The sequence below is a fragment of the Podarcis vaucheri genome (assembly GCF_965113315.1).
Source record: "Podarcis vaucheri genome assembly, chromosome: 7".
In the NCBI taxonomy this organism is placed as follows: Eukaryota; Metazoa; Chordata; class Lepidosauria; order Squamata; family Lacertidae; genus Podarcis; species Podarcis vaucheri.
Genome location: NC_138765.1, coordinates 34,369,051 through 34,393,372, shown reverse-complemented (window position 1 = coordinate 34,393,372; position 24,322 = coordinate 34,369,051). Strand labels below are relative to the sequence as shown.

The window sequence follows — 24,322 nt, the reverse complement described above, 5'->3', positions numbered from 1 at the left end:
TTGTCAACAACAACAACCTGCAGAGAGAAGACCCTCTTGAGAACAAGGGTCACAAGAAGACAGCCTGAGTACAAAGAATAAGATTAGTTGGATGCCTCCTTACCGGTATTTGCTGAATTTCTCCAGTATTGGTGATGATCTGCTGCATGACCTGCATGGTCTGCCCAGTCCCACTCTGTGCTGGCTGAGCCTGCCCCTGTGGCTGAGCCTGGACAATCTGAACCTGCTGCCCTTCTCCAACCTGCATAGTCACAGGGGTGGTCTGAAAGAACAGAGCGCAAGAGAAGCATCCTGAGCCTTGAGGTATCCCAAATATACCTGAAGCCCGGCTGGTTCCCTGCAACAGTCAGACTGAAAAGAAAGAGAAAAAACCCCCACAGACCCTCAACTTTTTCCAAGCAATGTCCCAATCTGCCAGAATTTCTCTGCTGACTACCTTCAAGTAGGTGCAATGGATAAGAATCTGATTTACACATTTTGTGGTAAAAACAATCCAAAAGCAGATGTGATCAGTACCTCCACCCCCAGAGGAAAGTGAAAGTCGGTTAGAATCAGGACACATCTATGCAGCTCAGTTGCTTTCTACCTGAAAAAAGCGACTGCATTTTTAGGTGTTGCTATTGTTAAAACTATTATTGGTCCAAAACCCCATGTCAATGTACTTCAAGACATCTGCCAGTCCATACTCTAAGGTGCCCAATTTAAGCTTCTCCACTAGTCTTAGTACTTCCAAAGAACTGTCCATCCAGCAGCCAAAGGATCTTGCCACGTTTCTGGGGGCTGGCATTTTTCACTAGGAAGTGGAATGGGCTGCGGTATTATCTAGGACGTTTGTGGTTTCTGCTGCTGTCAGAGCTAGGGAAATTCAGGCTCAGGGACCAAATATGGTCCTCCAGACCAGGACTTTTTTCAAGCAGAAACTCATTGGAACTCAGTTCCAGCACCTCTCAGGTGGGCGCCACTGCCATTTTAAGAAAACGAGAGGTGTTCATGGTGAGTTCTGGCACCTCTTTTTCTGGCAAAATAGAACTGCTCCAGACCTTTCCATCTGGCCCTCAGAACTCTCCCTTTGTTACGCCCATTTGCTGACCACATTCCTTGTTAGCTGTGCTCTGTCCTCCTTGGGCACTTTCACCTGGCTGGAATTTATCACTTTAGTGTGATAATGCCTCTTGCTTGCCTGTATGGAGGATGGAAAGGGGTGCGTGTGGTGAAGCCGATTTCGCATGGCCAGAACGTACCAAGGTAAGTCACACACGTTGCACTCTTCAGCCCACCTCTAACGCAGAGCACAAGCCCTCTGGAATGCCATTTACCAACCTGCCCTTGCTGAGGCTGTGCTATGATGATCTGCCCTGGCTGGATGGTCGTGGTGGATGTGGTCGTCTGCTGCCCTTGCTGCTGCCCCTGCACCTGGACAGCTGCAGGCTGCTGAGCAAGTGTGAAGTAGTACTGGACAGGCTCTGCCGGGGTCACAGCCTGGCGCACCTCCTCCTGTGCCAAAGGAAAAAAAGGGGATGAAAAAGCAGAGTTCATCAGTTGAAGTCCTCTTTGTGATATCCAGTACTGCAGCCTGTGCAGTGCTTCGGAATGGGATGTTCAGATCCTAAGTAATGTGCAGCAAGTCTATGCCTATTGACCTGAAAATGATGGGCTTCAATGGACTCAGATAACAATGCCTGTCTCTCCACTGTCAGAAACCTTATGGTGTGCGTCCCCCAATTTTTTTATTGATTTTATTTTATTGATTTTTTGTTATATGCAAAAACATGACACCAAAACAAACAAACAAACAAACAAACCCAGATACCTTCTGTTTGATTGGTTTTGTGCATCTATCAGCCACTTTGCTCAGCATTCAGTCCTGCTTTCTGCCCAAGCACATTGTAATTTGAATTATTTAAAGGAAGCCACAAGAGGTTAATGTGTGCTGCATACATGGGACATCCCTCAAGGGTTTGGTCTTAGCAGAAAGTAGGCCAAAAACATCTGGAGGGCCGAGTTTCAGGAAGCCTGTCCTAGAAGGTCACTACAAGCAGTGGAGAAAATGGCAGTCCTCTAGCTGAAAATCTAGGGTGCTACAGCCAGTAGAATGTGACCTGGAAACGGGAACACCAGGGTTCAAATAGTTGCTCATCTATGAAGTTCATTGGGCAAATCTTGCCTTGCCAGCTCTCCATCTAATCTACCTAGGTGTGGGTGAAATGGGACAACCTCTCATATGCCACTCTGAGCTTCCTGAAGCAAGGGTGAGGTGTTAAATGAACTCCAGGAGAAAAATCACTCCCATTCTGAATTCTCCAAGGTGGATTTGGAGAGCAGAAATACCTCCTTGATCATAACCACTGCAGGCTGGATGAAAACTTCTCTAACTCAAATGTCTGAGTGTGTATGGTGTGGGTGGGTGGGTTGCCCTTTCTGGAAGCATGTGGCCAAGAAAATTATTTGTACCATCTGGACTAGTGTTGCTGCCCCTTGCAGATATGGGCAGCGTTGGGTAATAAACAGCGTAACCTTTGGGCAGGAAGCTTTCATAGACTGCTTTTGGGCTCCTATTAAAGCTGTGAGTTAATTATAATGAATTATGGTGATAATCTAGGGCTGAAAACCTGGCATAGGTTGTTTTTTTGTGTAAGAACAGCATTCTCTTCCCCACTTTGAATCAGCCTGTAAAAGATGATTTGGAAGTAGAAGATGAAGATGTTTGAAGATGAACAATCCATGGCAGAAGGCGTAAACAACCTTCTCCCAGCCACCACAAAGTCACAGCTGAGAGTGTAGGATGTTTACACATGCTGCTGCATGGGAAATTCTGGTTCTATGTAGAGCACACGCCACAAAGTGCTTGCAAATCAGTTCCTTTTGCCTTCCTTCCTATCCTTGAAGGTAGAGAAAGAAACAGGGTATGGACCCTTGTCACCTTTCAACTGCCAACTTGAGCGCCAGTTCTGCAAAGCTGTTACACAACTACCTTCTGGTTCAATGGCAGCGCACCAAACATCCAGTTCCTAGTACACAGACATGCATATGAAGCTGAAAAGTCTGTAAGTTAGTTACAAGTATGTTGAAATCCCTTTTTGGGAGCGCTGGTTGCATCTGAGGGTTAGAAGTCATTCATTACTCTTTTTCGTTCAACCACAGTTGGCTTCAATGTGCTCTCCCCCCTCCCCAGCATGGAGTAAATTTTCTCCATGTAGGAAAAAGGAAGGTGTGAAGATGTCCTCACCTTCCAGTGTTCAAAACTGTAGATCCTGTGGGTTATTCTGGCTAACTTTACATCTTAAGCTTATCAGAGACAAACAGGTTACACAAAGCAATTATCCTCATACATAATTGGGGGGGGGGGATAGTTCATTGTTTCTGAAACATTTTTGGATGCACAGTGATTGGATTTTAATAACTTAGGCTTCTGAACCGCAGTCACAGTCACCCAGCTCTCCTGCCAGTAGTCTTGTAGATTAGTGGAGGCCAAGAGACAAGACCGCCAAGAATGGCTGGAATGGATTCCATCAACATAATGTAAGGATCTCTTGTGCAAACTTATTGGTCTGTCCCACTCTGTAGGGTTGATTGCTTTAAGGGGAGGAAAAATCTCTTTACAACGCAAGTACTGGATAATGCTTTGCCAGAAGAATGCATGCCTGCAACCCACCCAGCCCCGCTTTTCTGAAGGACGCACTAGATATCAACCCCAAATAATGCTGTTAAACAAATCTATGGTACAGCCATATTCGGAATACTGTGTACAATTCTCAAGGGTAGAGTTGGAAGAGATTAAAAAAAATAAAAACAAGAATGATCAAAGGGCCAGAGCAACTCGAGTATGAGGGAAAGTAACAGTATTGGGCCTTTTTTTAATTTAGAGAAAAGGTGAGTAAGAGATGACATGATAGAAGTTTATAAAATTATGCATGGCATGAGGAAGGTGGATCAAGAAAAGCTCTTTCCCCTCTCATATAATACTAGGAACTGTGGACATCCAATGAAGCTGAATGTTGGAAGATTCAGGACCGACAAAAGAAAGCACTTCTTCATGCAGCACATGGTTTAACTACGGAATTCAATTAAACTACGTTCTCATGTTCTTAAAGGGCAAGTGTCAGAACCATTCCTGTTTTCCCTGCTGTGCCATATAGCACAAGAGGGCGGAGGAGCAGGGCTGGCTGTCAGTCCCAAAACTAGGCAAGTTTTAGCTATACAGTAAGAGTTAAGGGCTGAAGGGTGAAAAAGCTAAAGATCCATTTTCTTTTCCTACAGAAACCCTGTATAGTAAAGGGAGGGAAGTCTTTTTTATAACCCAAGGGTAAATATCTCCCTAACCCTAATCCCTCCTCCTCCAGGATCGTTACTATAAACTGCTAAGAGCTTGAGCAGGTCAATTCCCTCTTCTTCCCACACACCTAGTTTCTTCTCCCTCCCCTCCTAATGACACCAGCTTTTATTACATGGTGAAAGTTATTGTGAGGCTGTTTTGGTTGTGTTTTTTATAAAACAAAACAAAAAATCTTTTAATTTGCAAACTTATGTACCAAGAGAACCCGCCAAATACGTATAAACCACTATCTTACTTCTAGGTGGTCCTGGTTTGCTTTCAAACCAATGACAAACACGAGGTGGTTAAGTGCCTAGTAGACAGGCTGAAAACAAGCATCTCCCAGCAGGATGTGGCCCAAGTCAAACTGGGGTAGATGTAAAGCCATTTCTGCCTGGAACACTACAAAATATTAACTAGGAATGCAAGCTATTAAGATGCTGAGGGTGACTTCATTCTAGACAAAATCTCCATGGAATCTAAAGTGTTGCAATCCTTGGATCGCAATGGGGAGAAAGAGCTGCAGCTTTCCCCACACTTGGCCTCCTGAGGCACCTAACTTACTCTATGTTTGCAGTGAAGGCTCAGCTGAAACAAAGTCTGCTTTGGGATTCACCTGGGAAAGACAGAAAGTAGAAAAATCTTCAGAGTGTTGCAGCCCAACCAGCTAGAACCGGGGCTGCTGATTAAGCTAGCGTTTGCTCTGATGCTCAGCAGCTTCCTCGGAATCTCTCTGCAACTAAGCAAGCTCACCCTCCCACCACACCTGCTTTCTTTATGGATAGAAAACCAAGGGCTGCCCTGCAATCTGGCAGCTGGCTGAGTGGAAGCGAGGCCTTTGGTCCAGACTACCTGTCTGGCATTTCCAGTTGTGTTTCCAATATGCACATTTTCCTCGGCACACTGAAATATTGGAATTGAATTTGGTATGTGCTGTGGACCACAAGTTCCGGGGTTCAGAAGTGAGTGCCAATTCTTACGTACCCAAAAGGACGCAGTCACAATGCAAGAGGGGAGGTATCAGTAGGGTACCTTGTGGTTGGAAAAAGAATTACCAAAACAGCCTAATGAGAACATCTGGAAATGGTGCCCCTGCTGGAGTTATCAATTGTGCTGGAGATAATATCCATCATATTCTGAAGTGCGGGGGAGGGGGGATTTTAAAATCACAGAAAGCAGGTGATAGTTCCAGTATTACTGTATGTTTATTCTATAGCAGCTTTCAAAATTCCAGGCATATACATGCTGTACTAGCAGGAATGGAATTTAGAAACAGGCACTCCCTGTGGTTGTCAGATGACAGAAACAGAGGCTGCTGTATTGATGAGAGATTGAATTTCAAAGACAGCAGACCGTCCTTACAGCAATCCTGGAGAGTCAGCTTCCTCAGAGCTGAGGAATCAAGGCTATCTTAAGCTTCCCAGTAAAAGCTCTTAGATAATCTTGGAGCTCCCCAGTGACAGCCTTGCCCAAATAGGAAGCTTTCTCTTCTGCAGTGACTAAAGGCAGATTCTCACACACTCCATATCAAGCCCATTTGTGTGCCTGCAACCAAGAAGTACCAGAGTCAATGGACCACATTCTCTTAGATTTCCTTTACATAGCAGACCTCGCCAACTGATGCTGAGTAAAATGTTGGATTTCCAGCCCACAACTCCGAGAAGAAATCAAATGAGTCAGATCAGAACAAAGATACCACTGCTCTAGTAGCTTCCTTTTTAGCCACAATTTTACCCGAAAGGGTTCCCAATGAACCACCCCCTTGGGAAATAGACTGGGTGTAGCAGAACATTTAAGTGCACACGACCACAGTGTGACCCTATAACCCTTGACAGCTTCACCCTTGTCCTTTTAATTATCCCAGTGATTTGAAATGTTTTATATTGTGATGTATTTTATATTGTGAGGTATTTGATTTGATTTGGAAGCAGCTGTCCCCAGAATCTCCCTGGATCCAAGGTGTTTAACAGAAAGGAACAGCATTTTGCATCCCTGAAGGAAAAAGCTAAATTGTGATTTCTTGCATTCCTGCATGGGGAAATTAGCAACTGCCATCTATTAACTCCACTTGAACTGCACATTAACATTCCCACACAGTAAATAAGCTTGCAGAAGACCATCAGCTTGATGTTCTCCAGATGTTTGGACTCCAACTCCCATCAGTCCCAGGTAACACAGCCAGTGGTCAAGGATGATGGGAGTTGCAGCCCAGCAACCAATTCCCCACTCCTGAATAAAGGGTTGATGACAACATTGCTACTAAGAATACTTAAAGGTCTCTGGTTCATGTAACCCAGCCTAATTATGCGTAGCTTCATTTGCTTCAGCCTTTCCTTTCCTCCCACTCCTGTTGCCTCCTGAACTGTCAAAATTTAGTTTATAATTTTCTGTGGAGCCAGGGACCTGTCTTTTTTGCTCATGAAACTGCAAATGTCCCATGTACAGTGATGGCTACATTACTGCAAACTTCTCTCTGAAGGTCTTCCAAAGACATTGTCTCTGCTATAAGACAGGCACAATAAGGCACCGCCTTCAGCATTTTTCAGGAACAGTGGGATACAAAAACAGTGGGATACAAAAATACAAAATGCTCTTAGTATTCAATTAAATAAAATTATATAGCAACATCTGTACAGAAATGCAAGTCTATTTATGAGTAAAGAAAGATGGTAGGCGTTATATATATATATTCTCTAAGGCAGTGTTTCCCAACCGGTGTTCCGCGGCACACTAGTGTGCCGTGGAACATTGCCTTGTGTTCCGTGGGAGGGAGGCGGGCGAGGCGGGCGGCGAGAGGCGGGGTGGCGGCGGCGAGCACACGCGGGGCGGCGAGCGAGCTCCCTCCCACATCCCATCGCCGCTCGCTACTGGGCCTGCGCATGCACGAAGTTTTCGTGCATAGCCACTTCCGGGCCTGCCCCAGGAGGTGGGGTTGCGGGCATCACGCCCTTCCCCACGTGAGCGGGGGCTGGTCTCAGCCCCTGCGAGAGCAGGGGAATCCCATCCGGCCACGCCTCCTGGCCAGCCAATCGGCTGGCTGGAGGGGGCGTGGCTTGCCCTATTTAGGGCCGGAGCGGAGGGGGCTCGCCCTCTCTTCTCCGGCTAGCCCCATCGCCGCTCGCTACTGGGCCTGCGCATGCGCGAAGTTTGCAGTCCCTGCAGTCCTCGGTAACCACAGCTTGCAGTCCTCGGTAACCACAGCGACCCGAGGGAGGGGAGGGAACAGGGAAGTCGAGGGTGGCGGCGAGCCGCGATGACGTCAGTGGGCCGCGCCGCCTCGCCCTGGCACGGTGTGAGAGCCCCGGCTAGTGGCGCGAGCTTCGGAATAAGTGGGATCCGCGTGCACGAGACCGAGATCGCGGGTAAGGAGCTCAGCCCTGAGCAGGAGGAAGCGGGGCCGCGCGTGCGGGCCACATCCCCACAGAGAGCAAGCCTCCCCCGGCCCACCACTCCGGGCAGGTCCACTCGCATGAGGGGGCGGCGATGGCGACGGCCGGCAGCTTGCCTGCAATGCCATCCCTCGAGCAGGCGAGGAGCCCGGAGGCTACCAGATGCGAGTCCTCTTTCCCACCCTGCTCGGGAGTCCAGAGCACTTGGTCGCATTCAGGATCTAGAGTGGGGAAGCGGGGCTTGTGTCTGGGCTGGACACATTGGGCTGCCTGTGCCGCTCGACCTGCGGGGAGAAATCAGGGTGGGAGTCACGACCGTGAGGCAGGGCTGCCAAGTGTGGCAGAAGAGGACACGGCCGTCGCACCTGTCCTTAGGTAGGAGCTTCTTCCGTGTCGACCTGCTGCCCTAAAGTCTTGTCTTTTTTCTTGGCTTTTTGGCGGTTGGCACAGAAGGAAGGCAAGGGGGAGGGGGAAAAATTGAAACTTACACTTTCGTGTGTCCCTCCCGGCGTGATGCTGCGCGCTGACGTCACGGGGCTGTAATGGTGGTGTGCCTCGAGATTTTTTTCATGAAACAAGTGTGCCTTTGCCCAAAAAAGGTTGGGAAACACTGCTCTAAGGGTGGTTTAATGTAAAGCTGTGACCTACGTGTTGATCCTTAACCTGCTCTAACACCGCAGTTGCCTCCAACCCCAAATGTCGCCTCACAGTGACTCTTCAATACAAACCCGTTATGTTTCAGGAGAACTGCAGCAGCCTGCCGCTGTAAACATCCGACTGAAAGCCCCTTCAAGCACCATACAGCTTCCAGTCAAGGATGTTTACAGGAGCAACAACTGCCGAGAAAGATTCGGGATGTGACGTTCCTGGGGTGGCTCAATCCTTGTGGCAGGGAGGACATGGGCCCTCAATGTGGCCTGGCTGGTGCTCTGTACGGCTTCTTGGAGGAACTGGAGTCTTCTGGAAGACGGTGGTTCTTCTAAATTTGCATAATTATCTCTGACTGTTGCCCTAGGAAGTCCATGTTTGAACTATTTGACCAGCACACTTACAAGGTGTTTTGACCAGTCATATGTCAGCACCTTAATGAAAGTTCCAGATGGCTGTGAGGAGAGTGTCATAAACCTGTATGTATCCAATCTCTAAGCACCTGGCATAAACCGAGGGCATTGTGCACAGGTTATTGCTTATGTAATGGGAGCCTGCTGTGCAGCTAATCAAGTGCCCAATTGTGCATCTGTGGAAGGGTACATGTGTGTGTGTGTGCTCAGCACTTCAAATCAACACTCATGCTGCTTTTCACAATTTCTAAAACATTCAATTATTCTTCTCAAAAGGCGCCAGCAATACCATTTGTCACTCCAACAAGACAGAAAAGGTAAGGGTTTTGAGAATAAGCCTCATTTAATATAGGCTGGCAGTCTAACTATACGCAGTTTAAATATATATGCAAAAAGTGGAGTGTTGAAGCTGAGTGAATAGCTCTTTCCCACCCCCACTAATGGAGAAGATGTGAACTCTGGCGGCCATCCAGGTCAGCTGAACTTTATTCATATATAACAGTCTAAAATCCGGTTCTGTATGACATCCACTGTCTGGATCTTGCGTCTTACCCATTCATTCAAGTCACTATCCCTATTTCTTCCCCCAACCCTTTGTGCATCACCTCCAGGTATCTGCCTGCCCCAAAGGCATGTTCCAAGGGCAATGTTTCAGGTGTACCCAGTATTTTGTGCCTGGTCTTCCATAGCCTCTGACCTTGGAGCTTGGTCACTCAGGAGAGAGGGCAGCAATGGCTCTACTGGAAGTTGCTTCCACTGCACCATTTGGATCCCCAGACCATGCTCTTGTTGTTTAAAATTGATTTTCTTTATGCAATTGTATCAATTGTTTTTATATCTGTAATTGTTTTCTATAGGTTATATTGTAAATCACTTCAGGTGTCGCGTAGGAAGCAATACATAAATGAAATAAAATCACCATCATCTCATCAACATCACAAGAGATTTGGATATGTGCCCTGATGTTTTGGGGGGCAAATACAGCTAGTTTAGAATCAATGCAGTGCTTCCAGACTAGTCAAATCTTAATCCTAGGCAAGCGCTTTTGTCTGTTGTATCATGGGGGAAGGAATCAGCACAGGTAAAAATACTGGCAAACCCTCCCCCCACCCCCGCTCTGCCCAAATCTTTAGAGACCACAAACACAAACAGGGCACACACTGTTTCACGCTCACCTGGCGCTTGGGAGGTTTAAGTTCATCCCTCGGAACAATGTCAATGAGAAAGTCAAACTGATCAAACTTAGTGATGGCCATGGCAATGTCGTTTCTCTGTAACAAGGAGAAGGTGGTGGTTACATTAAGCCTTGCCCACCTGCACACTGCTGGAATTGACCAGGCTCAGATTAACAAGCAACAGCATCTCATAGATGTTAAAGTAGCCTTTTCTCAATCTTGGGTCCCAAGATGATGTTGGACTACAACTCCCATCACCCCTAACAAGCAGGACCAGTGGTCAGGGAAGATGAGAGTTGTACTTCAACAACATCTGGGGATCCAAGGTTGAGAAAGGCTGCGTTAGAGATGCTTGGCAATGAAGAAGCGAATCCTTAGCAGTGGGAAGCTATCAGAAGAACTGGAAGGAAAGGTTATTCTCAAACTTCACAGCCTTGTGGAAAGTCAATCAATAAGAGATATCTTGAATTTTGCTAGTTTACTCAACACATGCACTGCTTATTTAATATTATGTGGATGTGATTCAAAACTACCTAAGGCTACTCTACAGCAGCTGGTTAAGGTCACAAGTCTTGTATGCTCCACACAAAGGAGCAACATCATTTAGTACTACCAGCCAACTACTTTATAATGAGTCATGGGTGGTCCACTTGCCCATAACTGACCCTCAAATTGGGTGGAGAATTCTGGATCCTGAGATCTGATCATGGAACTTTCAGCATCATGTCTATTTTGGTCCTTAGTGCAGCTTGCATGAAATCCATGATTATTATATTGGATTACTACTAGAATTCAGCCCCATGCATTTTGCTCAGGAACCTCTAGAAAGGCGAACCACTAGTGCAGCCAACCAGTTATTACATTATTAACTGAAAGCAGAAGCAGATGAGCACTTCAGAAGGGGGACTTCCCCCCTCCCAGAAGTTAGGGATTCTTTTTGCCTTCAAATTGTTTCCAGGTATCAAACCAGTGTGGCAGCCATCAACAAAAGTCTGAGCTGCACTTCTAAAGGCAATGACACTGGTGAGGTTGAACAGAGCAGCCTTCGCCAACCTGGTGCCCTCCAAATGTTTTGGACTACAACTCCCATCAGTCCCAGCCAGCCCTGCTGCTGTAGTAATCTGAAACATTTGGAGGTGAAAGGTGACATGGAGGTTTGACAGAAGTTCTCAGGACACACATGTACTGAACACAGAAGTCAGAACTTCAAATTACTAGCCACCTCACATATGCAGACACCTCAGGGCCACTTTCTCCTTGCAACTCTGTCCCCACCCATTAGCACCATGGGGTTCTGACATATATCTTCAAAGGAAACAAAGTCTGGAAATGGGAGATGGGTTAAGTTCCTAAATGGTGCTTCTCCATTGAAAACTGCCTCCTCCTCCTCCTGACACCACTCTGCAGCAAAGGAGCTGCAATTTGGTTTTGCATGCCCAAGTCAAATAGTTCCAGTCTACTCTCCATTCCACTCCCCTGCCCCAGCCCCCACTGAAGAAATATTAAGAGAGCAGAAAGATATGCCATGGCACTTTTAAGGTAGCTGAGAAATAAGTATTCCACTACCTGCAAGGTCCTGCGCTTGTTGTCCTCTGTGTGTATCCAGGCCCGTAGTGTCAGTTCTGTGATGAATATCTGAGCAGCCTTGGCAAACAGAACAGGCGCCTCTGCACTGATCATCTAATAAGGAAAGGGTGCATTTACTCTGATTATAGAAAAACATAACTAGATGCTAAAGTCTGTCCCCACACACCCTTAAGTTTTGCTACTCAGACTCCAGAAAGAGGACTTCCTAATGTACAGGAAAGAGATGTCAAATCATTTTTGTATTATCACATTTGTATCATGCTCTACTCGAAGTGGCGCATGTGAGTTACATGTAAAAGCACCTCATGGCCTCTTCAACCCAAGTTGATGCAAGGTCTCAAGGCCAGCAATGTCACAGCAAGTGATAATATATCTACAGAAGAAGGGGTAGTTAGGTCTCTGTGTTCTTTAATCTAGTGCGGGGGGGGGTGTACTTGTGTTGGTCACCCTTGTAGTTTAAGAGCGGCTATGACAATTCCCCAAGTCATCTGCAGAACAGACAAACTTCCTCTCTCACACAGGAAATGTCTCCTTTCACACTGTCAGTCTCAGTGCAACCCTCACCACTTCCAGATACAGTAAAAATAAAACTGTCAGTCAAAGAAGTATTAGCCAATCATGAGTTTACTCAGTTAAAATTGCTTATAAATAAAACGTTCTGAAGTAAAAAAAAATACCATTTAAGACACAAACACAACTACATGCACAATGCCAGAAGAGGCATTTCATCTTCTGTTTATTGAACCTCATTTAGCTAATATTGAGTCTACAGACAGGGGTTCAGAACTTCCATAGCCTCTCCTGATCCAAAAGACCAGGAGAAAGAGAGCTGCGTATTATCTGCACACTGATGACACTGCAAATCCCCAGATGACCTCAATCACCAGTTTCATATAGATGCGAAAAAGCAAGGACAAGGAGGACAAGCTCAAATGCCATGGGGTCAAGCAGGAATCCCTCAGTGCTATGTTCTGAAATTAATCCTGCAGATACGAGTGGACCCACCAAAATCACTGCGCCTCCCAAAAACAGAACCAATCCAACAAGATAACCATAATAAATGGTACCAGAAGATATTGGGTCGGGTTAATCCAGAATATCCAATAGTGCCTGGAGTTGGCTTTGTTACCAATTTGGGAAGAGGTATCCAGCAGGGATGTGTTTTTTAGTATTAAATATGCTCAAAAGTCAAAAGTCAACATTTTTGACAGGAATTTTACCTTTACATCTTCATCTAGTTTCATGATCTTCTTTATGCGTGCCAATGGAAGTTCCTGAACTCTGAAATCTTTCTGCAGAGATCAACAGAAAAGACAAGACTTTGTATCACTCTGGTACACACAATTCAGTATAGAAAAGGACATTCAAAGGCATCTACTAAAAAAAAAAAAAAATAGCTAACACAAGCTGGCTTACAAACATATTGTACAGGAGATTGTCTATTTTTCCTTTAGGCAGCCTTTTTCGACCTGGTGCCCTCCAGATGTTTTGGGCTACTACTGTACTGGCTGGGGCTGATGGGAGTTGCAGTCTAAAACGTCTGGAGGGCACCAGGTTGAAAAGGCTGCTCTGAGGGATGACAAATGTGGTCACTTAACATTTGAAGCTGCTCCTGCTCCCCATCATTAGAGCGCCATTGCTATGGTTATGCAAGTGACCCACAGATCTGAAAAGAGTTTGGCTTCTGAAAATCAAAATCTCCACAGGGATTGTCAGGAAAGGAACCTGACAATTATCCAATTCAAAAAAGCAAAAACAAAACTGACTTAGCAGCAGTGAAGTCAACGCTTAGTTATCCTAAAAATGAATCCTGCTTAATAAATTATGTTCTGTTATCTCCCCACCCCCAAGGTCAGAGTGGATAGGCATTTCTAAAGTTCAAGGAAAAATTTCTATAGCTTCAGGGTCACTAAAAAAGCACAAAAGAGATTCTGATTTATCTTCCAGCTGTTGTGACTGCTTATGAAGAGATGTTTCTAAGCAGAACCTCACCAGTAGATCTTAACAACCATTGGGATTAATATAGGGGGCAGTATACCTGAAGGAGCGTCTCCACCCCCATCATTCTGCCCGGACGCTGAGGTCCAGCGCCGAGGGCCTTCTGGCGGTTCCCTCATTGCGGGATGCAAAGCTACAGGGAACCAGGCAGAGGGCCTTCTCGGTAATGGCGCCCGCCCTGTGGAACGCCCTTCCAGCAGATGTCAAAGCGATAAACAACTACCTGACATTCAGAAGACATCTTAAGGCAGCCCTGTTCAGGGAAGTTTTTAACGTGTGATATTTTACTGTATTTTTGGTTTTTATGGAAGCCGCCCAGAGTGGCTGGGGAGGCCCAGCCAGATGGGCGGGGTATAAATAATAAATTATTATTATTATTATTATTATTATTATTATTATTATTATTATTATTACTTCCAGTTATGCAGGGTCCAGGGTGCAATATGATCTTTAAAGATCCAGCACCTGTCCTCTGAAGTGGGCCTAGAATCTAAAAGGTCAGTACAGCTGCTACTGTATGTAGTATAGACACCCATGATTCTGCACCTTTCACAAGTGATGGCTTTTCACACCCATGGAAACTTCAAGATCATTTGAGAGGAACAGCCATCAAGTAGGCAGTCTGTGAAAAGAACTGAGTGGCAGGAGACCTCTTGACCTGGATGGACATTTATCTGCACTGGTCTTGGATTCAACTGTCAACCCTTGTGTGCACAAACAAAGCAAACACTGGTTCCAGAGAGAAGGAAGCTCCCAGATGCTTAGATCATACACACTGGCACCATCAGCATAAAGGTGACACTGCATACCAAAGCTCAGGAAGATCTTGCTCAGCAGCGTCTTGCAGATGTTGAAATTACAGAGGTGACAATGTGAAACTTGGAGGAACTCAGCATACTGGTAGCCGTGATGTACAACAGGCTGCATTCTGAGAGAAATTAGCACAGTAGTATGCTAGCTGCATGAGGATTATGTTGGCCTACTTCAGCAGGTTGTTAAAGGATGACCAAAATAATATGGGAAACACTTGGAAAAGTGCACTGCAAAAACTTTGTGTTACCATAATCTCCACTGTCTCCTACAAATAATGGAATTAACACCATGTCAAATACAGCCAAGAGGTTTAGGACAGTGGTTGCCCAAATGTATTTCAAGAAACACCAGGATTCCTTGGAACATCAACAACCATTCTTCAGTTAAAAGAGTAGACACGTTTCTCTGAAAACAGCTGCTTCCTGCAATACAAGGTGTGTTCCAGGATAGAATGCTCAGCTGATGTGAGGGTCAACATGCCATGTGAAGTTAAGGATGTCTCAGAAGCCTCCACAACTTGCAGGCTAATGTGAATGGTTTTTTCCTACAGCCAAGTCAATGTGTAAGTAGTCTCCTTAAGCTAGAAAAATATGGGAGAAAGAAAGTTTTTCTTCTACTGATCTCTCAGAACAACCAAGAGGGATACCAGCAGTAAGAGTTGTATCCAACTCAATTTGACTCAGTAGTCACACTGAAATTAAAGGACTGAACACTGTCATTTTCACTTATTTAAATGGGTCTACTCTGAGCAGGAATAGCATGAAATACAAAGCAATGCCTCTGTCTCACACCCAGACCAGGCATATGACTGAAGTGGGACTTGGGCCCATTGATTTCATTGGATACATATAGCCCAACAACAGACACTGAGGTCACATCAAACAGCAGCAGAATCTGAACATTTTGTACACCTGCCAATTGCATAGTACAGGCAAATCAAGACCTCTATTTGCATAGAGGAACATTTAGTGGACTGGCTGTACAAGACGTAATTTCAGCAATGATTATAAACAGAGTATAGCTGTAGAGGGCTTTTTTGTAATTATCTTTCTTCCACAGTCCCTATTAAAATTTCCACTCAGGCAGAAGGGTTATAGCTTGACATTCACTGTTTTGTTCATTCACAGTGTAATAAATTGACTCACATGTCCAGAGTACTAAAAAAACCAAAAAAACCCGCACCAAAAAACTGCCCCTTTTTGGAAAGCTGCAGAAGACTTTTTACCACTGAGCTGAAATCTCAGTCTTGCAGCTCCTTCATGTCAGAGCTATGTTTACTAAAGGAACATAATTAATTCTGATTTTTATGCATCAATATCTTTCCACTGGCCTCCAAAAATGCAGCTCTAAGCATCAGATCCAAATGGGAAATTTATCTTTAGCCTGCTGGTTCCAAGGTGGGCTCTAGGGTTTATTTACAATTATATCAAGACTCTAATACTGATTAATCTCTAAGGTAAATTCTTCAACAAACAGGTCCAAACCTCTTCATAAATTTGTTGATTTAAAAAGAAGTGGGAGAAAGGTCTAAAAGATATTGTACTCCTGACTGGGAATCAAAGTATAGTTTTTACTTATCAGATTTGTAGAAGGAGGCATGGTAACTAACCATTCAAATTTAGATTTTTCTCAGAGATGTGTATGTTTCTGCAACTTACTATTTATGATGTGTCTTAATTTAAAATATTCAAAAAATTGAAAATTATATCCAATTTTTCTAACATGGTGGCGATGCAGGTCTCTAAAGGCGTCTTATTCATCTGTGAATCAACTATGTTGTGAGTTTAGTTCCTTCACAAATTTATAAAAGGCACTGGACCTCTGGCCAATGAGCCATATGAAAACCTTTCTTAATGCAAGAGTCCTGTTTGGTCTATCCACTGCAGCATGTAGATACTCCAGAAAAGCCCTTCAGATTGTGCCCTCCTAACTGGTATTCAGAGGCTCACTGCCTCTCACCTTGGCAATTTCATTTGACCATCATGATTAACAGTCACTAAAAAACCTAACCTCTGCAAATTTGTCTACTCCTCTTTTCCAAGATTCCTCTGAACATGCATCACACCACTGACCTTCTATTAGAGAGATGTGATTTGTGAGGGCATGGGCCCCATTTATTTTCAGTGATCCCACACATATTGTGAAGCAGCCTCCCAAGAGAGACTGCTTCATTACTTGAAGTCCTCCAGAAAGCAAATACCTTATTATTTGTAAATGCTTTTACCGTCTGATTTTAACAGGCTGATTTATTCCGGCGTTTAAGCCTGTGTGTTGCCACATTTAGTATTTATTGTAGCTAAAAATGACTAACATTTAGTTCTATGTATTTTCCTCATTTCAAATTTGCCACCTTGAGCTTTTTTTTTTATGGGAAGGTGCTCAATAAATTAAGAACAGAAATCAATAAAATGTAAGAAAATCATATGCGCTAGCTAAAGATATGAATGTCCATGCTTAGTCTGGGTGGCGATCAGATGACAACTCCACCTAAGTGAGGCATCTACAACAGGCACAATCACTTCTGTGGGACTGCAGGTAGCATGAATGACGGAAAACTGTACAGAAGACCAGATACCTGCCATCCACCTCAGCTGCACAACCCTACCCACCCACAAAGGCAAACAATACATTTTCTGACCTGAACATATGTGTCTCTTGTAGTTCTATGGCAGGGGTCGGCAAGCTACAGTCCCCGGGCAGGATCAGGCCCACCTGGATCCTAAATCTGGCCCGTGCTGCAAAGCCAGAACCTGCGACTCCCGGTGATGGCGATGGGAGGAAGAGGCCGGGTGGCGATGGCTCAGCCAATCGAACACTGCGCCTGGTTTACCTCAGCAGCATTTCACTGGCAGTCGCTGCTGCTCGGCCTCTTCCTCTCCCCACCGCTGCCCTGGTGCTCCTGTGGGCCAGAGGGCGGAGTGGACAAGCTAGCTCTGCCTACCCACTTCACGAGAAGCGGCAGTGGCGGCAGCCCCTGGGAAGGTAAGCGCAGCACCTTCTTTCTCTAGGCAGGGAGGAAGCCTTTTTGTTGCCACCGTCATCAGCCCTTTGGCGAATGAGACAGGCAGCAAACCAAGAAGGTGGCTGGGGCTGGATGGGGGTGGGGGTGGGGAGGAGGACTACTTGCCCCCCTCGCAGTGTGCATAGGAATTATAGTCCAGCCCTCCACAAGGTCTGAGGGACAGTGGACTGGCCCCCTGAGGAGGTTTGCCTACCCCGTTCTATGGGTAGGCATGGAGCTACGTTCTGTTACTGGACACACAAAAAACACTGCATTTCTTTGTGTTATGTTCAATAAGAGAACTGAGCAAATCATGCCCCTGGAAAGGCAAATATTATAGACTTGCCCCTACACAGAATTCAACTCTACAGATGTGGTCCCTCGTAGAATCTTCTCTGTACTGCAAAGCTTCGCAAAAAGGCAGCACAGGAAGCAATTCTCTCTTGTGAAAGGGATGCTGCATGGAAGATGAAGCAAACTTGTTTTCTCCTGCTCCAGAGGGTTGGACCCAAACCAATGGCTTCAAGGCACAGGAAAGGAGGTTCTGACTAAACATCAGGAAGAACTTTCTGAAAGTAAGAGCTGTTTGACAGTGGAACAGACTCCCATGAAAGGTGGTGGCCTCTCCTCCATCAGACATTTTTAAGCAGAGGTTGGATGACCATCTGTCATGGATGCTTAGCTGACATTCTTGCATTGCCGGGGGTTGGACTAGGTGACCCTCGGGATCTCCTCTAACTCTACAGTTCTATGACCCCCTGCTTGTATTGCTGACTTTATTGGAGGTAAGGACACAGTTACCAACAAAATCAGAAATTCAATCTCCCCCCCCCCACCCTCCCCACCCCTTGAGAAGGCAGCAATCCCTTGTAGATGAAACTAATCTGGTGGACAATAACTGCTCCTCAATAATGCCGCAAATATCACCTGAAAGTTCTGGGGTTGTTGTTTTTTAATGGAATAACTTACCACTGTTAGATTTCGAATCTCCTCCATGACCCGAGGCCAAAAAGACTGAAGGCATTGCTGGGCATCACTGTTTCCTCCTGAACCAAAGCCCCCATCTGTGGACATTTTGGAAGCTAGAAAGAAATTAAGAGACATGTTAGAAGCAGAACTGTCTTGAGGAGCTCAGAGTTCACATTTAAAAGGTCCTCAGATGCCTTTGGGACATGAAGAGCAAATGCAAAGCCTTCAGTGTTATCCAATAATCTGGGGATGCTTCCCACAATTCTCCTTCATTACTAAAATTTTCTTAAGAGTCTTGAGAAGACACAAAGAACTTCTCCACAGATTCTATTCTTATATACGGTACCTTTCAGAAATATCTTACGTTTTGCATTTGTGACCAAGCAGTGTACTTTTGGGAGTTTATTAACCCACATGATTCTTCTGATTCCTTCATATTAGGAATGGTTGTTCTGGCTGGAGCTGATGGGAGTTTTAGTTAGCAGTATCTGAAGAGCTGGAGAAGGCTACATTAGAGCTTTCTCTGCCAGAGCACCTACATTGTAAAACAGTCTCCCCAAAAGCCTACATTCCACTATTTTAATTCAGATATTTTTGTTCACCACGGCTGCAATCTCAGTACAGTACTCATACACATTTATTAAATTCTACTGAGCCCTGTGGGTCTTTTGTCAGAGCAGATATGCCAGAAAAATAAATAACTAGATTGTTTGGCATTTAAGTTAACACTTCTTGGCCTGCAGACACTTGTTACAGCTGTATATTGTTATGCTTTCTCAATGTTGTTGTCAATTTAACATTTTTGATGATAAATTTACTGCTTTGTATGATGCTTTTTGAAAAAGTTTATAAATGATATACATGAACTTCAGATCACCTTAGCTTAGGTCTGGGTGGGAGGAAAAGGTTTCCAATGCATTGATGACCTTGAGAAATACTGCCTTAAGTATCTTTTGATAGCACGATGGCCACAGAAGACATTCCTAAATGTAAAATGAGAATACAATTCACATTCTAGCTAGGAAACAAGAGTTCCCTAGCACTACCCCTTCAAAGACCTTTAATGAAATGGATGCAAAGAGGTGGCACATTTCTCCTAACTTCCTAAGGGCTGCTATCAGGCACAGAATTCTTTGGAATGGCAGTCTGGTAGGAAGTTGAAGCTCCATGACCGCACTGCTCATAAGGTAAGTACTTCCTCAACTACGACAGTTATGTCAGAAGGGAAGAAGAAAACAACAATTAAAAGGGGAAAATACAGAAATCAGCACTTTTTCAGAACAAATTGAGACCCAGCCTCACAGTCGCTAGGCGGAGCCTATCAGTGAGACTGAAGAGCCCTCCTGAGAAGCCAAACTTCAGCTGGCCCTGCCTCCTGTTTAGATGGAAGAGAATATCCCAAAGGAGAAGATATCTCTCTCTTGCCTTTCCGTGAGAAGTGATAAGAAACTCCAGGAGGAGATCGCATACTAGTTTTTTACAGGGGACAAAAGCCTGGATTGGCCAGAGAAAATTTAAGTTTGTAAGTAAGAAAATTTAAGAATGGGCAGAAGATAATTCCACAGCTGATTTTTTGAAATGACTGTGTTAAATATACCTTCCTAAGTTTGCACAGAGGGGAGAAGAAAACCAGAGGTTGTTTTTATTCAGACTTTTAAAGAAAGCAATCTTTCTGCATAGTGGCGTAATGGGAAATGGCTGGGGGCCAGGAACAATTCTAACATAAGTGGGTATGATTCCCACTGACTTATGATCTATTGTGTGTGGTGGGGTTTATTTTGGACTTTTACTCAGGCGGAGAAATGGAAGAGTGCTCCCCTCCCCAAAGAATGTTGAGAATGCCGTGGTCCTGGGTCAGCTAGCATCTGGACCCTGGCTTATGCTATGTAAAGCACCAACCTATTGCTTAAAAAAATACCAACCACAGTGCTAAATAATTCTATTGTGTAAAATTATTAGTACTTAAGTTTGCAGATGCAACTCCATGAAGAACAATAAATTCTGCTGGTATAAAAGAAAAGGGAAAAATCAGAAGTTAGCTAGGACTGGTTAAGTTTTCTAAGACTGGATTTTGATGAATACTCCCTAATGGCACAGCATCTGCAATATCTTGAGAAAATAAAAGATTGCTCGCAGCTTCTTTAGAACATACTTATTTAAATGTAATCAATCCACTCAAATATGCAATTAGTTGACAACCCTAATAAGTTATGCTGCCACGTGTATGCAATTTCCATAATATATACCAAATAGATAATTCATGTGGAGCTGAAAAGACCAAGGCAATATGCAGCCTGATCCCGGGCAACAAAAGCAGGGCAAACCCCCACTAGCTGTGAGCACATTGTTTACTGATGCAATCTATATCACAGCAGGCCAGAGCAAGCTTGCAACAGAAAAGCACCTGCAGAGCAAACAGGTCCAAATGACAAGGCCACACCACCCAACATCTCATCTCATCTCATCTCACTGCAGAATCTAATTAGGCATCTGAGGATGGGAAATAACTTAATACAGTCATATATGGTGGTGTGGATTGTCTCCGACCCCAGTGGGCCACTTTGTGTATTCTGCCCCACCCTGGAGGATCCAAGACACTTCTGCACAGTGGTGGTACATGCAGCAGGGCATGGCACTTGCATTGTGTTGTACTGAGCAGTCAACCTGCTCATGCAAGATACTGTACATGTACTTCCACACCAGTGAAAACACCTTGTCCATGAGGTGGGGGAAGAAACCTTCAGGAATCATATAGACAATGAGCCAAAATACACCTTCCAAAATTAACTTTAGTCCATCTTTAAGTTGGCATCATAGTTCTATTATGTTCTTGTGCTGTCCACAGTAGATTATTCCAGATTTTAACATCAGATTTCTAGCAGACATTTATATTTTATTTTCTAGCCTTTTATGTAAAGCAAGGGCTTACCTGGAACAAGAATGATGACCAAGCTTCCCAGAAAGCTTGCCCACCACTACCAGTTCCCCCAGTAAAATTAAACTGCATGGTATTTTACAGCACACACAGTTTTGTGGGATGATGGCAAGAAATAATGGCTCAGGGGAACTGAGAACATCTTGTCCCAGCCCCAGAATGCTCAGCAACAGAGGGGTCCTCAGCAAATAAGCTAGTATGTGGAAGTGTTCTCCTAAAGGGGGAAAAAGGGTTAAGAGACTGTTCCTTGACAAGAGCACACACAAGCTGATTAAAATTTACTAGGGGGTTTATATCTCTTTTAGCCATTAACATTGTTTGCCTTCAGATGCTTAGAAATGTTTAAGAACATCAGCGATTGAAAGGCGTGCCTATATGTTTTCCCTACATGAAGGCAAGTCTTGATTTAAGGACACACAAACTAATCCCCCCAGATCTGCTCTGTCCTGGCAGGAATCTCTTATGTAACTGATCTTTCAATGTTAGCACACTAGAACCAGGCAGGACTTTCTCCTTTCAAGCAGCAATATAAGTCACTCAAAAAGCAAAATCAATATATGATCCCACCAGCCTGCAATTTCCCCCTTTCTGTAGCTATTTTGCATCCCAATCTATTTAACCTCTGCTTTGTGCTTGAAAAAATGTTTGCTATCAGTTATACCACAATTTGGGTGTTTTTTATGGCACATCTCACACAAAATTAAAAGTTCAAATTATTTTAAAGATACATCTGGGGCGGAATTCACATTCAGAAAAAAATAACAGAACAACAATGGAACAGAATCAGTTTAGGACTGAAGTAAAAGCATCTGGCACAAAATTTGTGGAGCAGGAGAAGAGATGAAGAAGTTTGATTTCTTTTTCTCATAATGAGTCTAGGAAATATGGGGGGACATAAATAAAACCTTTTTATTCCTAGCTATTCTCCAACATAGTTGAAAATGTGTACTTGTTTTTCTAAGTTGCATATTGGCACAGAGTGTCCCTGAGACTAAAGTGCTTCAATCCTCTCTTACTAGGTCAAGCAATAGGTTGACTAGAGCAGGGCAGGGCAGCCTTACTGATGCTCTTAAAGCACTTCACATACATTGCCTCCAGAATTGTTAACTCTAGCAAGATGCCATGCTCTCCTTGACATGGTGCTAGTGCCAGAAGTGACAGACCCACTTCAAGTTTCTCTCCACCACACCCTCTCTGCAGAAGCTTAGCCACACTTCTTTGTGTAGTATATCATCATATGGTGCTATTCCCTAGCCTGCAACACTGGTTGCCACTGGCATGGAAACACATGAAATGAAGAAATCACTACCACACAAGGAAACAAGCCTAAATGTGAAAGAAGGGGAGAGAGAACTCAACAGAGCTGCCATTTTCAGAGGCAGCATTATGCTGAGTGTAAGGCGCCGTTCCATCTTAACACAAACCATTATCATTATCCCCTTATTGTTGTAGGAGGGGATTATGAAGGTTGACAAAAATCTGTGTCTTCCTGCATCAGCTACATGCTGGCAAGAACTGGAAGTCAGGTAGCCAATGGCATACCTACAAAAGCAGCCACATTATTCTACTTCATGCTATTTTAAAAAGTTTCCTGTTTTTACAGGATGCTTAAAAACCCAAACATCAGTGCTTCCTTTAAAAAGTATCAGGGAGAAGAAATGGAGCCCAGTTTAGTAAGCTGTCTGCAGAATGAAAAGTCTACTAGAAACTTGAAGGTGCTAACTTTCATTCAACAATCACAGAATAGCAAGAGATAGCAAAATAGCATTCCTGCCCCCATTGCTGCATCCTACATTTGGTTGAACGCTTTAACATATCGCACCTCTGCTCACAAAACTAAATTGCTTACAGTGGTTTTTCAAATATTTTCCACCTTCAGAGAACATTTTCCACATCTTTTGCTGAGGAACTTCAGCCTCGCCATCAGCCCACTTGAATTGTGACTGTGTCTGACTTCTGTAGGCGACACACATTTCAGGGAGAATTTCCCAACATTACTGATTTTCTCATTCAGGAACCCCCCAGTTTCTCTGGGCAGAATTTCAAAAAACAACACCTTGAAGACTGCTAGGTACATATGCTCTTTAAGCCTTTTTTTTTCATTTTCAATACCAGTAAGAAAAGTTTCTAGCTCTCAGTGCAAATGACAAAAGTTTGAGAACACACGGGGAAATGCTTAGTAAAGGTTGGGAGGGGACATGGCTACCAGAAAGATTTCCAACACCATTTAGATGGTGGTGGCAAGAATGCAACATACATACTTTATTTGCTTATATTAAAAATATTGGATTGCTTTGGAACTGCATATAAATGAGATCCCACCTCCCATTCTGCAGATGTTGCATATATACGTAGATGCTTTTAAAGCGTGTATTAATTTTCCATGTTGAACTGTGCTATGCTATATTTATCTTACAAAAACAACACTGAAAACTGCTGCATATTCTCAGCAATAGTAGTTTCCAAAATATGGGCTCATTTTACATTCACTTTTCTTATACTGGTTTCTCTCCTCATCCCTAACACAAATAAACGGAAAAAAGAGCGGGAGGGGAATAATTTGAGCATACAATGACACATACACCAGTCCCAAGGATGTTTGCTTCAAGCTTTATACCACTCTGCAAAATTCACAAGCAATGTTTCTCTTTTTAGCATCTGACCTAATCAGTGAGAAACAGCAAGCAAAATGTGTACTTTTGTTATCAGATAACATTATTCAGTATCAATAACCATCTACATGACATATGATTCCCCCAAACTGAAGCTTAATTTTATTTCTTTTAAACAATATCATGCTATAGCAGCAAAGCCAGGAAAAAGAACAACATTTGGTTCTTTAACAAGCTATTTGCTGAAAGGACAAGAGTTCCTCCATCCAGAGCTGCACAACAGTTGCTCAACTGTAGCCCAGCTGTTCAACTATGGCTCCCCCAATGCCTTCAGTGCAAGCCTGGCCTACAAGCTTCCTACAAGCCTGGCCACATTCCTGCTCACTTTCACAAGCAGCCTACACTGTTGTAGGCACGCTATGCCTACAAGATATTGTGCACGATATGCATGGCAGACAGAGCTAAACCAT

General features: G+C 44.2%; 1 protein-coding gene across 3 annotated transcripts in view; it reads right to left on the bottom strand.

Annotated features, from left to right (window-relative positions):
• The window catches only part of NFYC (nuclear transcription factor Y subunit gamma), a 54,153-nt gene that overhangs the window by 6,211 nt on the left and 23,620 nt on the right, over positions 1-24,322 (bottom strand). For all 3 annotated transcript variants that reach the window (XM_082233218.1, XM_082233217.1, XM_082233219.1), the window contains 6 exons: positions 18,306-18,418; positions 12,745-12,816; positions 11,504-11,617; positions 9,938-10,033; positions 1,321-1,494; positions 104-262 (listed from right to left, as the gene is read on the bottom strand). In XM_082233218.1, the coding sequence (XP_082089344.1) occupies positions 104-262; positions 1,321-1,494; positions 9,938-10,033; positions 11,504-11,617; positions 12,745-12,816; positions 18,306-18,410 (720 nt within the window). In that variant the 5' untranslated portion in view covers positions 18,411-18,418. The remainder of the gene's footprint in view (positions 1-103; positions 263-1,320; positions 1,495-9,937; positions 10,034-11,503; positions 11,618-12,744; positions 12,817-18,305; positions 18,419-24,322) is intronic.